General features: G+C 41.2%; 1 protein-coding gene across 1 annotated transcript in view; it reads right to left on the minus strand.

Moving 5' to 3' along the window:
• Positions 1 to 15227, minus strand: part of GPR155 (G protein-coupled receptor 155) — a 50257-nt gene that overhangs the window by 5053 nt on the left and 29977 nt on the right. Inside the window, exons 11-15 of the mRNA XM_042949171.1 lie at positions 11616 to 11720; positions 7360 to 7496; positions 5166 to 5261; positions 3059 to 3123; positions 834 to 971 (exon numbers count right to left, since the gene is read on the minus strand). Of these exons, the coding sequence (XP_042805105.1) occupies positions 834 to 971; positions 3059 to 3123; positions 5166 to 5261; positions 7360 to 7496; positions 11616 to 11720 (541 nt within the window). The remainder of the gene's footprint in view (positions 1 to 833; positions 972 to 3058; positions 3124 to 5165; positions 5262 to 7359; positions 7497 to 11615; positions 11721 to 15227) is intronic.

A 15227-nucleotide genomic window follows, 5' to 3' on the forward strand; every position in this document is an offset into this window, starting at 1 on the left:
TTCCTGACAATGTCATTAATAATATGAAATAACATACCACTAGGAGATGGAGAATAGAAAGTCACTTCTAAATCCAGTGTATCTCCTGGTTTTGTGAGAGACACTAACGGCCAACATGAAGTGAATGTTAATATTTTACTACATTTTCGTTCATTCTAAATTAGTTTTCACATTTTATATGGAAATCAGAAGTTATATAACTTCTAAAAAGTGTAAGAATCTTACATATGCTGTTTTAAAACAATTTTTTTTAACATTTATTTATTTTTGAAAGAGAGAGACAGCATGAGTGGGGGGAGGGGAGGGGCAGAGAGAGAGGGAGACACAGAATCCGAAGCAGGATCCAGGCTCTGAGGCTGTCAGCACAGAGCCCGACGCGGGGCTCGAACTCACGGACCGTGAGATCATGACCTGAGCTGAAGTTGGATGCTTAACCGACTAAGCTACCCAGGCACCCCAGTATATGCTGTTTCTTTTTTTAAATTTTTTTAAAAAGCGTTTTTATTTATTTTTGAGAGAGTCACAGAGTGCAAGTGGGGGAGGGGCAGAGAGCGAGGGAGACACAAAATCTGAAGCAGGCTCCAGGCTCTGAGCTGTCAGCACAGAGCCTGACATGGGGCTGGATCATGACCTGAGCTGAAAGTCCGACGCCCAAACAACTGGGCACCCAGGTGCCCCAGTATATGCTGTTTCTTAAACTATAAACTGTTTTACATGTAATTGTGCTATTGAAAAAAAAAATCAATCATATAGTTAATTACAACCATATTACTTAGCCTGTTACAAACCAAAATTAATCATCTAAAATATAATTATCTAGAATTTGTACTTGCCTTCTTTCCTTGACAATGTTTCGGATACACAGATCACGATGATAATGGATAAATTGTTGACAGGTCATTTTTATTTCCTCAGGAACAGGAGAACCCCTGTTGTCTGTTGTATCTTTATTATTCCATAGGAACTCAAGTCTAAAAACCAAAATTTAAGGAGGTCACTTTTAAGGAATGAAAAGCACTCAGAGAGAACCCCTTCCTGCTTATCACCCCATCGACACAGCTCTTCCAAAGCGGTCATCGACAACATCCACATGTTGTTAGTGTCTGAAGCAAAGACCGAACCCGCACTTGGTTTCCTGGTCCAAGCAGGTGGAGACTTGAACATTTTATAAGCCGTCCAAACATATTTGATCTATTTCAGTTTCTACCAAAAAAATGAAGTTCTTTCCTTACTCCACATTCTACTGTTTTAAGTGGCAAAAATAACTTACAGAGATCAAGTATTTTATTTAATCATTCTCCAATTTCAGTACCAGAGAGACAAATACTGGGCTCTGGAATACAGCATCATTCTGTTTCTGCCAGCCCAGGCGATACGTGTGTTGACCATTTTAACTGATCAACATTATGAGCTGATAACTAAGTTCAATGGCTTTCCTATTACGCTTTTCCTCCTTCATGAAATGAAGCAACTATATCTTTTTAAAAAAATTTTTTTTAACGTTTATTTATTTTTGAGACAGAGAGAGACAGAGCGTGAACAGGGGAGGGTCAGAGAGAGGGAGACACAGAATCCGAAACAGGCTCCAGGCTCTGAGCTGTCAGCACAGAGCCCGACGTGGGGCTTGAACTCACGGACCGCAAGATCATGACCTGAGCCGAAGTCAGATGCTTAACCGACCAAGCCACCCAGGCGCCCCAGAAGCAACTATATCTTAATAATGTGATGATGTTAATGACGACAAAAAAGAAGTAGAAGAAAGAACAGTGACCACATACTGGGCACTTTTTAGGTAGTGGATAGGATAAATTCCATTAGCACTTCTAGTTTCTACTGATTTTGACTTTGAAAACAAATGAGAGTAACAAAGATGTGTGCCTCCCCCTTCCTTCCACTCCTGGGTTGCAGAATTCCCATTTCATTATTTCTTTTAAAGAAGTTACTAATCTGAATCCAAAGAAACTCTTCACCAAGCTAATAAAAACAATTTAGGAAGAAGGGACTTGAGTTTTCTATAAATTGTCAGTTTGATAGAAAGAGAAATCCTATTGTCAAAGGAGAATCTATATTGTCAAATACCGACCTTTGGGGATGCACAATCTACCACTTCCATTCCTAGATATATTTTTCACGTTTCACTTTACTTTATGTAGTTAATGGCATAGATAGAAGTCCTCATCCATCAGGGGACCTGGGTGGCTCAGTCGGTCGACTTCAGCTCAGGTCATGATCTCACAGTTTGTGGGTTCAAGCCCCGCATCAGGCTCTCTGCTGTCAGTGCAGGGCCCGCTTTGGATCTTCTGCCCCCCTCTCTCTGTCCCTCCCCCTGGTATTCTCTCTCTCTTTCCCTCAAAAATAAATAAACATGAAAAAAAAAGTTCTCACCCATGAATTCTCGTTGAAACGCAAATGACAATGTGGGAGTAACAAGAGTTTTTCTAAAGTTTTCTCTGCAATTATTAATTTTTTTTAAGTTTATTTTTCTTTATTTTGAGAAAGAGGGAGAGAACAGGTGCGAGCAGGTAGGGGGCAGAGAGAGAGAATCCCAAGCAGGCTCTGCACCAGCAGTGTAGAGCCTGATGCAGGGCTCAAGCCCATGAACCATGAGATCATGACCTGAGCTGAAACTAAGATTTGGAGGCTTTAACTAACTAAGCCACCCAGGTGCCCCTTCTCTGCAATTATTTACAACAAATGTGTGAATCAACACAATGTTTAGTTTAACCTTTCTGTGGTCTAGCAATTACTATAGGTTTAAAAATATCAGTATGTTAATAGAATGGCCTTGTCATTACTTTTACAGATATAGATTTCTTTCTAAAATTTTTTAATGTTTATTTTTGAGGGGAAGAGACAGAGCATGAGCAGAAGAGGGGCAGAGAGAGAGGGAGACACAGAATCCAAAGCAGGCTCCAGGCTCTGAGCTGTCAGCACAGAGCCCAATACAGGGCTCGAACCCACAAACCATGAGATCATGAACTGAGCCAAAGTCAGATGTTTACCCGGCTGAGCCACCCAGGTGTCCCCAGATGTAGATTTATTTCAAAACTAAATTTACCTTCTTTTGAAAGGTAGAATGATTAAATGTTTGTCCAATCCAAAGATGCCAAAGGAAATAAATCCCTATGGAAGAAGAAAGGTTACAGTCATGAGTTCAACAGTAGAATTTTAAGACTGAGGAATTATGGAAGCCACCATATATTTAGTGCTGGGGGAAGCTAACCTAGAGTGATTAGAGCAGTATTTTAAATGGACCACACAAGGCAGGTCCTCTAAAGTTCAGTGTCTGGAGGCAGGTATGATACTTGGCTGCCTCTTCTTAGTCATGTGCCCTACTAGTTAGGTTGGATCATTGACTTAACCCAGGGCTGAGCTGCCACATCTGTATTCTAGCTCACTGAAGAAAAACGAAAACATTTAAGAGCTTCACGTCTGTTTTCCCTTTTGAAAAAAGAAAATAAGTGATCTCCGTCGTGCTTCAGTGTTTATATTTCCGTTAACACTTCAGAAAGTAGAGAATTATATAGTGTCTGATTACAGTGAAGTCACTGAACAAACTTTATGTGACATGAAATTGGCTAGGTGCTTAGGGAAAGGGTTTGAGGGATTTGGGGGTGATGAGGAAAACTGGCACCAGAAAGTGGCCACAGGTAAGGACGATTGGAATTGCCTGGGGAGACAGAAGGTTGGCAACTGCCATTTGCCAGGCACAGTGGGTTAAGGATCTCAGTGCAGGTTGATGGGAGGTAGGATGGACAATGAGATATACTGCAAGAAGGATGTACCTTGCTTCACCCCCAAACTATAAACAGCCAAAAAGGAATGACCTTACTATAACACCTATATGGGAGGGGGTGGGAGTGTTTGTATAACACTCTCTCTCTCTCTCTCTCTCTCTCTCTCTCTCTCTCTCCTTTGAAACACTTGGGCCATTAGCTATGGGGGCATCATCTCAAATGCAACATTCCTGGCGTTAGCTTCTTCGTTTGTGAAGCTTTCTCAGTTCCAGTCCTGGGGTGACAGCCTGGAGTGGGCTTCTTGAAATCAAAAGGCTGAGTGAGACTACGAGTTCTGAACCTAGGATTTTATAGTTCTTGGGTACAAAAATCAGATCTCAGATTCACAAAGTGAGGTGGGCATCATGTAGCCTGGGATACTCAAGCCAGTCTGTAATAAACTGATTAGGTCACTTATCTATCTAGACATAGTCTTTTTGCCCCCACCATCATGGCAAAACAAACTGGAAGTATTTCAAGAAATTAATGTTAGGGTAAAATGTGCAGGAATGTCTACTAATAAATGTTAACTGACTCAGGTAGTCGATTATTTCAGGTTTAATAGGCAAAACCAGTGATTTCAAACAGAGTTATTTTTTTCAACCTGATACTTAATCTGTGGGACTAATATTCTTTCTTTATTAAAAAGTAAGAGATTGAAAACAGAATCACACTTTGAAATTTTCACATAAAAATATTTTCCCAATATGTAAAATGTCGTTTATTCTTCAATATCCATTTTAATAGTGACATAAAGACAACAGCACCTATCATATTAGTTCTTCATGGAATTTTAGTTCCTAATTTTTAAAACCGGGAATGATAATGTCACTTGGTTGGTGTTCCTGTGACGTCTAAGTAAGAGGACTAATGTAAAATCCTTAATAATGGTTGGCATTTAGACTGTCAAGGAATGGTAACTACGATCCCTGGCCCAAATGTATTTATCCATCACATGATTTTCTAACAAAGATTTAAGCACCTATCGTTCGAAAAACATCAACAAGTAAATGAAATGATGTTCATCAATTTAAGTGACTCGACTAAGGGACTCAGAGAAGGGAAGTCTTTTTCCCAAAGTGACTTATTAAGACCATAACAAAGTTTCAAAAGAAGTTGGGACATCTTGTCCCTGCTTAACTGATCACTCTTCATTTTAAAACCAAAGCAAAAACGATTTGGTGTTTGTGACTGAAACACTCAATGTGCATTCTGATGACAAGAACCAACATGGAGATCGGATGCAGCTGTCAGCTGTCACGCATGCCGGCAGCTGGCGAACCAACTAAACCCTTTTGATTTAAAAGAAAACAACATCCGCACCACTACCCCCCAAACAACCCATCCAGGAAAACAAAAAAGCCCTCAAAGTTCTCAGTACATAAATACCTGGCCAAAGTTAAACACAGCACAGAAAAACTGTAGCTCAACATATAGCCTTCCAGGTTCTTGGTTGAAGAGCCACCATAAACAACTGGAAAGATTCTGTAAAGGAAGGTGAAAATAGTATTTTAAAATGAAGCTAGCTAATCATTTCTTTCTATCCAGAACACAGTACAATAACTTATCTGCTTAATAATTGGGGGGGGCGGGGAGACTAAAAGGAAAAACACCGAGAGAATACAGAGGCTTTGTCTTTTGAACAAGAGGTTTCAACATCTCCTCCTGACAGATGTCACTCAAACAGCATCTAATTTGATCAGATCCGAAGCAAGAAGACATGCGCCATAATACGGAAGCTTACATAATATATCAGGACTGCCAACCAGCCTAAGACAGGACTGATTTTAAAATTAGTTCTACACAATGAAAACAATCACATCACTAAGCAGCAGTTCTTGGCAGCATTTCTTACTGTTTGATTTTTGTTCTTTTTTTTCAATAATTTTTTTAATGTTTGTTTATTTTTGAGAGAGAGAGACAGAGGGAAAGTAGAGGAGGGGCAGACAGAGAGGGAGACACAATCCAAAGCAGGCTCCAGGCTCTGAGCTGTCAGCATGGAACCCGATGCAGGGCTTGAACCCATGAACCATGAGATCGTGATCTGGGCCGAAGTCAGACGCCCAACCAGCTGACCCACCCCGGTGCCCCTTTTTGATTTTTGTTCTTAAACAGCAGTTAAAATGGTGCTGGCTGACAGCATTCTATGTAATGAACATCCCAATGTAAAAAGGTTTCTTCATTGGTTATATATATGGTCCATCTCCCATCTAGGGAGGACCCAGGCAAGTTACATTTGAACCATCTTAAAGAATTATATAATAAATGATAATTCACACAAGAGGACATAAAACTGATTTTCAAATCCCTTAGTAATCAAAGAAATGCATTTAGAAAATAAAGGGCTATATTTCACTTATAAAGTTATCAAACTTTTTTTTTTTAATTTTTTTAACGTTTATTTATTTTTGAGACAGAGAGAGACAGAGCATGAATGGGGGAGGGTCACAGAGAGAGGGAGACACAGAATCCGAAACAGGCTCCAGGCTCCAAGCTGTCAGCACAGAGCCCGACGCGGGGCTCGAACCCACGGACCGTGAGATCATGACCTGAGCCGAAGTCGGACGCTTAACCGACTGAGCCACCCAGGCACCCCAAAGTTATCAAACTTTAAAATTCATAACATTCAGGGGCGTCTGAGTGGCTCAGTTGGTACAGGCCCGATTCTTGATTTCAGCTTAGGTCATGATCTCACGGTTCGTGGGTTTAAGCTCTCTGTCTCCTTCTTTCTTTGCCCCTTCCCACTCTCTCTCTCTCTCTCTCTCTCTCTCTGTCTCAAATAAATAAACATTAAAAAAAAATAAAATTCATAACATTCAGTGCTGGTGGGAGTCCTTTTACAAATCTATACTACTCCTTCCGAACACAATTTTGTAGAATGCATTCAGAGGCACAGAAATCATTATACTCTTTGATCCAGGTTTCCCAAGTCTGAGAATCTATCATAATGAAATATTGCATGGAGATGTTTATTTGAGCATTTGGAAAAACTAGGAATAATCATCCATAAGTAAGTGGTTGGGTAAATTACAATGTATCTCCTCTACTGTTTACTGAGGAGCCATTTAAAGTAACAGTTACGAACAACTAGGTAGCAAAAAGAAAATGACGGACACAAGTGACAAAGCAGAGTATAAATCTCTAGGTACAGTTTAGAACCACGAAAAATGTATGAAAAAGAGAAGGCAGTGATTGTGCAAATATCTATGGCATGAAGTGGTTATGTTCTTTTCATAATTAAAAATTCTTTCTAAAAGTTTATCTTCTGGGAGGCCACGTAGACATTTAGTCACTGAGTGGCCCTGCACACAGCGTGGAGATACCCGGTTTTACCAAATTCTAGGTTCAGAGCATAGAATGAGGAAATGACTCTAAGCAACATAGGCTGTTGGGCCATTTAGGTGACAGGGTGCTGTGAATCCTTCTTGCCCCCTTCCCCACCAAACTGCTCAAGATGGGGATTCAGATTGGCCTCGCTGCCACGCCCCGAAGCAGGAACTAAGTTTCTCCCAGATGCCTGAATAAAATCTTTGCCAAACATTTAAAGAAATGGCCCCAAAACAAAATCAGAAGAAACATTTACAGCAAACAGGCCAATAATGAGAAGTAAACACAGCAACACATGTCGAGCCAGTTGCTGGTCTCCACTCTGTAGATACTGCTCCTCTTCCTGGACTAACATGCAGCTCTGGGAGTTACAGCGACTCACACAATGCTCATCTATAAGACAGTAAGTACAACAATTTGTAATCAGAGCTTTTTATTTGAATGCATTTCAAATTCATAATGACTTTCAAAGCAAACCAGCACATATGCACATTCAGCTCAGAATCAGTGTATTATTTTAGATGAAATCTGAGGGAGGCTCCTTCTTGTGGTTTCAGGAGAGTTGTACTTGTCAAGTGTTTTTATCTGAAAACTACAAGTAGTATGCCATAGTTCCCGTCTACACTATTCAACGGTGTTAATATATACATACATACATAAAGACCAGGCTTACTGTATATACTTATAGAATTTTTCTACACCAAAATATACACAAATAATTTTCATCGACGTAGGATCATACTACACAGACAATTTGGCAGCCTGCTTTCTTTTTACTTAGCAACACTATGCACCTCCCCCATGCATGCCGTTAGCTGTTGTTACCGCCATTAGCTATATATTATAACCCTCTATGTATCTTAATTTCTTTTTTTAAGACTAAATTAATAACTCGTGTTTCATCTATAACAAATCTGCATATTGGTCACGAATATCCTGTTTTGGCTAACTGTAACACAAACTTAATTATTTCCCTTTGCCTTTCATTAAAGAGTTTAAAATCTGCCTTAGAAAAGACCTTTAAGAAAGCAAATAAAAGCTGTTATACACTGTTCTGTTCACATACAGAACTAAGTCCAAATCACAGATACGAACGACCCTTGTGTGGCCTAGAGTAGAGGGGAAGGGCCTTTCCCAAGAAACCTCTGTTCTCTTGCCTCAACTCCACCATGTACATGGTCTCAAAAGCAGGGGAAAACATTTTCTTCTTACCAAATGGATGTCTAGCCTAACATACAGTCTGATTTTAAACAGCGAAAGATGAAAAACACAATATTGTAGCTCTCAACCCTCAAGGTAACAATAAAAATTTGTATTTCCCACAGCCACTTTTTAGAAAAAGACACATGGCGTCCTTAAACACGGTCTAACATCACAGCTATGGCATGCAGAAGTGTGCTGTGCTAAGTAAAAAGAAAGCAGGCTGCCAAACCATTGCTGTGGTGTGGTCCTATTTTAATAAGAATTATTCGTGTATATCTTGGTATAGAAAAATTCTACCGGTATACATAATAAATCTGGTCTCAAAATGCTGTGTACCGATATGACAAAAATGGATAAAAATGAATTTTACTATCTTCCATTTGCCCCTTTTACACATCATAATATTGATTTTGCCTTTGTGCTGTACCGGTGTTTTGGGGATGAGGAACTAACTATACTATCAGACTCGAAGAATTCTCACTTGTCTGTGGTCTGATTTCTTTTCCCCTTTTTTTGTTTCAGGCTTAGGAATGATACTAAATTGGATGAGTAGACAACGTCCATAGATGATGGCTTTCCTTCTATGTAAGTTTTGCAAAAGAGGATCAGAAAATGTAAGAAGCTCCTATAAAAGAGTTTTTCAGGAATGAGCATTATTAACGAAGAACATGACAGATAAGCAAAGCAAAACAATTTTCAGAGACAAAAGAAATGTCAAATTAAATTACATGTTGAATTTGTCTATGGACTTTACTATTAGGTATATTGTGTAGGGAGGAAAAATAAGAAGGAAAGCCTTGGGAATTATGATGTAAAGAAACATTAGTTTACAAAATTGGCACCCCAAAACTGAAAGACAGTTTAACTGAATGCCCAATGGGGTTTCCTATCAGAAAGCCAGCGAAGGCCCAACATCTGATATATTTTTACTTCTTTCTGGAGAAACGGGAGTTCCACGATTTAAAATCCATTCCTAGCCAGCAGCTGGCAGCCAAACATAAACCCTGCTGGACTAATAGCAACTGTTACCACTGCGACCGCTGTTTGCTGGGCGTTTACTATGTGCCCCACGTGCTGTGCTAGGTGATTTGCACACATGTTTATTTATAACCCTCACAGCTTTTATATAGAAATGAAATGTCTTTGGCAACAATACAGTTGACATATACTTCATCATGAAGAGAGGGCTTTGGGGGGTTTCCCTTTCTAACTTGATTATAAATGAGCATAATTAGTTGACAGTGCATTGCAATTTCATATAAGTGTGCTTGGTTGTTTTAAATAATTTGAATTCCATGTGTATGCATGGGGATGGCCCAAGGCGGTGGCACGGGAAGACCCTGAACTCATCTCCCACAGACACACCAAATCTACCACGATCTATGCGATAACTCCCACCTGAAAAGAGCTGAAAACTAGCTGAGTAGCTTCCTCTGCAATGAGGGAAAAATGGCCCCATGGAGCCAGGTCGGAAAGGCAGAGCTATAGTCTTACCAAAACCCTCACCCCAGGGTGCAGCAACCCACAATAGGGAAGGCTTTCACAGGCTCAGAGCTTCTCCCTGAGGAGTGAGGGGTCTGTGCTCCATATCAGGTACCCTGACCCTGGGGACCTACACCAGACAGATGAGGCCCCAACAAAGTCTGGTTCTGGAAACCAGTGGGGCGTATGTCCAGGGGACCCAAGGGCTATGGGGAGCTCAGCAGGGACTCACCCGTCTGGGGAACCAGCACTGGTTTGAGAGATGACTGGATTATATGTGAAGGAGATTCAATTGTTAAAGATTCGCTGGAATTTTCCTTGAGGGGGAGAGTGCTGTTGGAGAGTGCCAGTTTTCACACTCTCCCTCTCTTTCTAGGGCAGGCATGTATGGCTAAAACCAAGGCATGTCTCTCCCAGAATGCTCTTCTTTAGCATCGCTAAAATTGCAAGCGTGTCCCCCCCCCTCCCCTCCATGCTCCTTCCTGGCACAGGCATGCCCCACACCCAACACTCTCCTGCAGCCTTGCTAAAGGCTGACGGATGAACTCAGCCCACAGAGAGGCCAGTCTCGTTTGCCTGGCTCTGGTGGCCGGAGGGGCCTGTACTCCTGGGCTCTATGGGTCTATAACAATTGGGAAGACAGTTCTGGACAGGACACCATATCCTGCACAACACACAGACAGTAGACTGAAACACACCCCCAGTCTGCACGTGGCAAAGACTCATTTATTTACCCCGGAACTTCAACCTGAGGGATAGGATTCAGGTTGGCCACACACCTAAAGGCACTCTCAGAGGATGTAGGCAAGGAGACACCATCTGCACCCACCCCCGCCCCCTACTTGGCTTCACCACAGCTTGCTAGTGTCTCCTAGACAGGATCTTTTACACTGGTCTCAAGCTCTGATTCTTGGCACCTGCTGCCCAGAGGATACCTTCAGATCTCCTGGTCTAGAGATCAGCAGGGTCTATGACTGTGGTCTCACAGAACTGTATACATTTGCATACTTGAAAAATTGCTGCCTGAGGGTCTGGCTTCCAATCAGCCTGAATCTAGGTGGTGACCGAGATCCCTCCCTTTGGAATGCTGACGGGACCTACCACACCCTCAACAACTGGGACTCTCAAGAATAAATCAGGCTACTTAGACAATCACAAAGGTTCTAGAGACCACCAAGAGCTAGGACAGGGTCAAACACAGACTTGTGGTTATCGAAGTGAAGGGGGTTAGGGGAGGGTGAAAAGAGTGAAGGGGGTCAATGATGAGCGATGGTAACTAGACTTATTGTGGTGATGACTTTGTGATGTATACAAATATTGAATTATTATGCTGTACACCTTCTACTAATATAATGTCATATTCCAATTTGGGCACAAACAAAACCTTGAAATTCAGACCACAAATGTAATTCAGTCTCTTAGTCTATATGTCAAAGATTATTACTTTTAAAGATTTTTCTTATTTTATGAGAAAGGGTATATTTAAAGTATACAGATTTAAAATGTAATTAAGCACTGGCCCTGGAGGAAATGAGTTGAGGGGGGAGTCTCAGCTGCTAAAATATGAAAAACATCTGAGAAAAAAAATGGCACTTGGGGCAAACTTCTTGGAGTTATCACGTGGGTTACATTTATTGGAAAATGTGTGTATAATTCTACCAGTTACTATAAGAACTTTATTTTTTTCATGAATATTCTATCTATGCACAACTATTATCCTATTAGCACTCTTCCCCATCTTATCTGAGAATGCATAATCAGTCCAGCTTTCTAAGGAGAGGAATCTTCTGTTCCTTAAGCGCATCCTCACAGCCTGGAGGCACTTACTTTTCTCAGACGAAGGAGTCACAAGCCCACTGGTGCTTGTGTTTGCTACCGGCTCGGCGGATGGGCAGCATAATCCACCATTTCCCATGGAGCAGGAGCAGCAACCTGTATAAATAAGACAGCATTCGAGAATAAGGACCAACCCCAGCAGAAATGAACAGCTTTGAGAGATGTCAAACAAAACAAACCCAACCCAAACCAAAAAAAACAACCCGTTCTCCCTCTCTCTCTCTCTCTCTCTCTCTCTCTCACACACACACACACACACACACACACACACACACACACATTTCCCACGCAGCCACAATATTTTCACATGGGATCTATCAAGAAGAATTTGCACGTGCTTATACAGAAGTTAACATTTAAAGGGTGGCAGACAAAAGCTCAGCTCCTTTATATATGGTCTCCTTGTGGTATGAGACAACTCATGTTGTTTCATGAGTTACCACTGTGCTTTGAGAACTAAGCATCTGAACACTTTCTTAAAATAGAGCTTTTATTCCATCACTCATTAAAAACATGCACAAATGCTCTATTGTTTACTGTAGTTAATTCAAACTCATTAGCTTGAATTTAAAAGGCTCATGAGGACTTGGCCCCTCTCTCCCTATCCAACTGCCCCCACTACTCAACAAGGCCTTTCCCTTCTCTCAGGACAATTCTTCAGTGTCCTCCACAAATCCCATGTCTATCTGAGTCTCCGGACCTAGTTAGAAACACATACAATTCCCACTCTTATTAATTCACTGAAGTCCTCTCTTCCTTTCAAGAATGTGTTTTCTATGTGTCTAGAAGATGCAGTAAAAACAATTATATTCTTTTGTTTTTTAAATATATACAGCTGAAAATCTCTTGCTGCTTTATAGGTAGACTGGTTTACAGAAGTCAACCGAGACACCTGCTATAGAGCTGTAACTTTTCCTCTACATAGCCAGAGAACACATGCGGTGTCCTTTCAACATTTCACACGTATATAAGACGTGGTGCTCCGTGACAATGGATTCGAATAGAATAATAACTTCAGTGATAAACTGTATTAAAATTTAATATGCTAGAAAAAGGAATAATGCCTAGGCTGAAACTTTCATTGACAATATGTTTCGATTCTTCAGTAATGTTCTTAACCGAAAAAAAAAAAAATGTCGAAGTATAAAAACTACAATGTAGAATAAACTATCACAAGCGTCTTTCTAAATTTAAGATAATGATGCCACCTCTCAAGGTGAAAATAGAACACAGCATAATAGAAAAGAAAATACAGAGATCATCTGGCCTGGCCCTCCTATCTTCAGAAACTTGAAGGCTTCTATCAGCTAAGATAACATTGTTCAGAAGACAGGCATAAAGCCAGCCGGTTCCAGTGACATACACGTAGGGTGTGAATGTACATGCATAATATCGCAGCCACCACAGAAAGTGCGATGGCCGTTTGCATCTTCTAACATACAAAGGATGTGTAACCAGCCTGTTAGCTTTTTCTTTTCTAACTAAACCTTCAAGCTCGTATTAAAATAGGTTAATTTTCCTTTCAGTCATGATTCTACATTTATAACATGCAAATCACGGGTCTTGGACAAATGTGTGGCAAGAGGTAGAGGTGAACGATCTATGTTGGACTACTAAGGTTTGGGAGGCCAGGCTGGATACGTAATGTGTTATGTGTTAACACTACTAGCGAAGCAGAAGACGGCAGGATTTGGGGAAGGAGAATAACCACGTGGATTTTAAAACCTTTTCGCTGCGAACATCCATGAATAGGTAAATAAACACGTACTTTGCCATGGCAATTTGTAGGGCAGCTTCAGAAAATCGTGGTGTGTTTTACGCACCCATCCATCACCCCACCCATTTCGCAAATATTACTAAACAATTACAGTAAGCCTGATACCATGCTAAGTGCTGAGGCCATAACGTTGGGCAGGTCAGTCACAGCTCTTACCGTCAAGTGGGTTATACAGACAATTTGAAAGGCAATTATAAAACGGTGTGATACAAGGAGAGGGAAATATAAACACTGGGGACGGTTTCCTATGGAACCATGCAATAGTTGTCCTCTGGCTCTTCATTTATTTACATTACAGGGCAAGTTAGTTTTCCTGCCAGAGATGATGATGACAAGGTTTAAAGAATATCTATGGTACACTTTACTAGTTATTTTCAAAATACAGGCATGGCGGGGGGTGGTGAGGGCACCTGGGTAGCTCAGTCAGTTAAGCGTCTGACTTTGGCTCTGGTCATGATCTCATGGTTTGTGGGTTCAAGCCCTGCATCAGGCTCCGCGCTGACAGCTCAGAGCCTGCTTCAGATCTTGTGTCCCATTCTCTCTCTGCCCCTCCCCCAGTGGTTCTCTCTCTCTCAAAATAAATAAATAAACTTAAAAAAATTTTAAAATACAGGTAGAGGTAGCAGCAAAAGGCTCTGGGCTTAAGACACTTGGTTTCGTGTTCCCCGCACAAGTTGTCAGGCTTTCTTTAGCCAGTTCTGAAACAGTCCTGGGGAAAGAAGGCATAGAGAGCCAGCCAGAGTGGTGGTCTTCAGGATCCTTTATAGGATCACTGAAAGAGTCCATAAAGAAAATGAGGAAGGAAAGGGTGATGGGCAGGATCAGAAAATACTGCAGACTTAGGGAAAGCAGCTTTTAAAATGTTAGTGAAAACATAAATAGAATCCTTGAACCTCCATTTTAAAAGGAAATAGGTCAAGAAGGCTCAAAAGAATGAAATTCTGATGTTGTAATCGCAAAGGTTCTAACAAAAAAAAAATTAGTGAGCACCATTAATAATATGAACTAAATGAGTCCCGAGTGAGGCAGGGATAGTGTGTAAGTGAGGAGTTGGCAAACTACGGTCCTGTGTGGCAGGACCCTGTCGTCCTATGTAGTAACATTGGCAGCATCAGATGTGGGAGCCAAGGCACCGGGAGCTTTGCCCCAGATCAAAGAGCAGGAAACTGTGGAGTCAGGATTTGAACCCAGCCAGTCTGGCTCCCATCTCTGTTTTTAGCTACTGTGCTATATACTTCCAGTTTGGGATGGAGGAAGGAAGAGAGGGAGAAGGAGGCAATGTAAAACGGTAAGATTTGTGGGATTTTCTTTTTTTTTTTTAAGACAAAAATAGTTAAATGTTTAAGATCTCTTTCTCTCTCTTTTTATTGATATTTAGAACTAATAGGTTTTTTAGAATGTTTATTATTTTTGAGAGAGAGAGAGAAAGAGAGCGAGCACAAGCAGGGGAGGGCAGAGAGAGGAACAGAGGATCTGAAGCAGGCTCTGTGCTGACAGTGGACAGGATGGAGGGCACGAAAGCAGGGAGCCCAGAAAGCCCGGAGCCTGGACAGCGGGGAGCCCAATGCGGGCTTGAACCCTAGAACCACAAGATCATGACCTGAGCTGAAGTCAGACTGTGCCACCCAGCCGCCCCTACAGCTAACAGTTTTGAGATTAGTCATCCCTCTACTCCACAAAGTCTCTGAACAAAATAGGTACTGTCACTGACACTTCCTGGCACAATGTTTTACGTCTATGAAATCTCCACATGCAGCAATGAATCCAAAATGCATACTCTGTTGCTGAGTTTCCTTCATGAATTGAAGCAAATCTCACAACAATTG

This window comes from Panthera leo, chromosome C1, assembly GCF_018350215.1.
Source record: "Panthera leo isolate Ple1 chromosome C1, P.leo_Ple1_pat1.1, whole genome shotgun sequence".
Lineage (NCBI taxonomy): Eukaryota > Metazoa > Chordata > Mammalia > Carnivora > Felidae > Panthera > Panthera leo.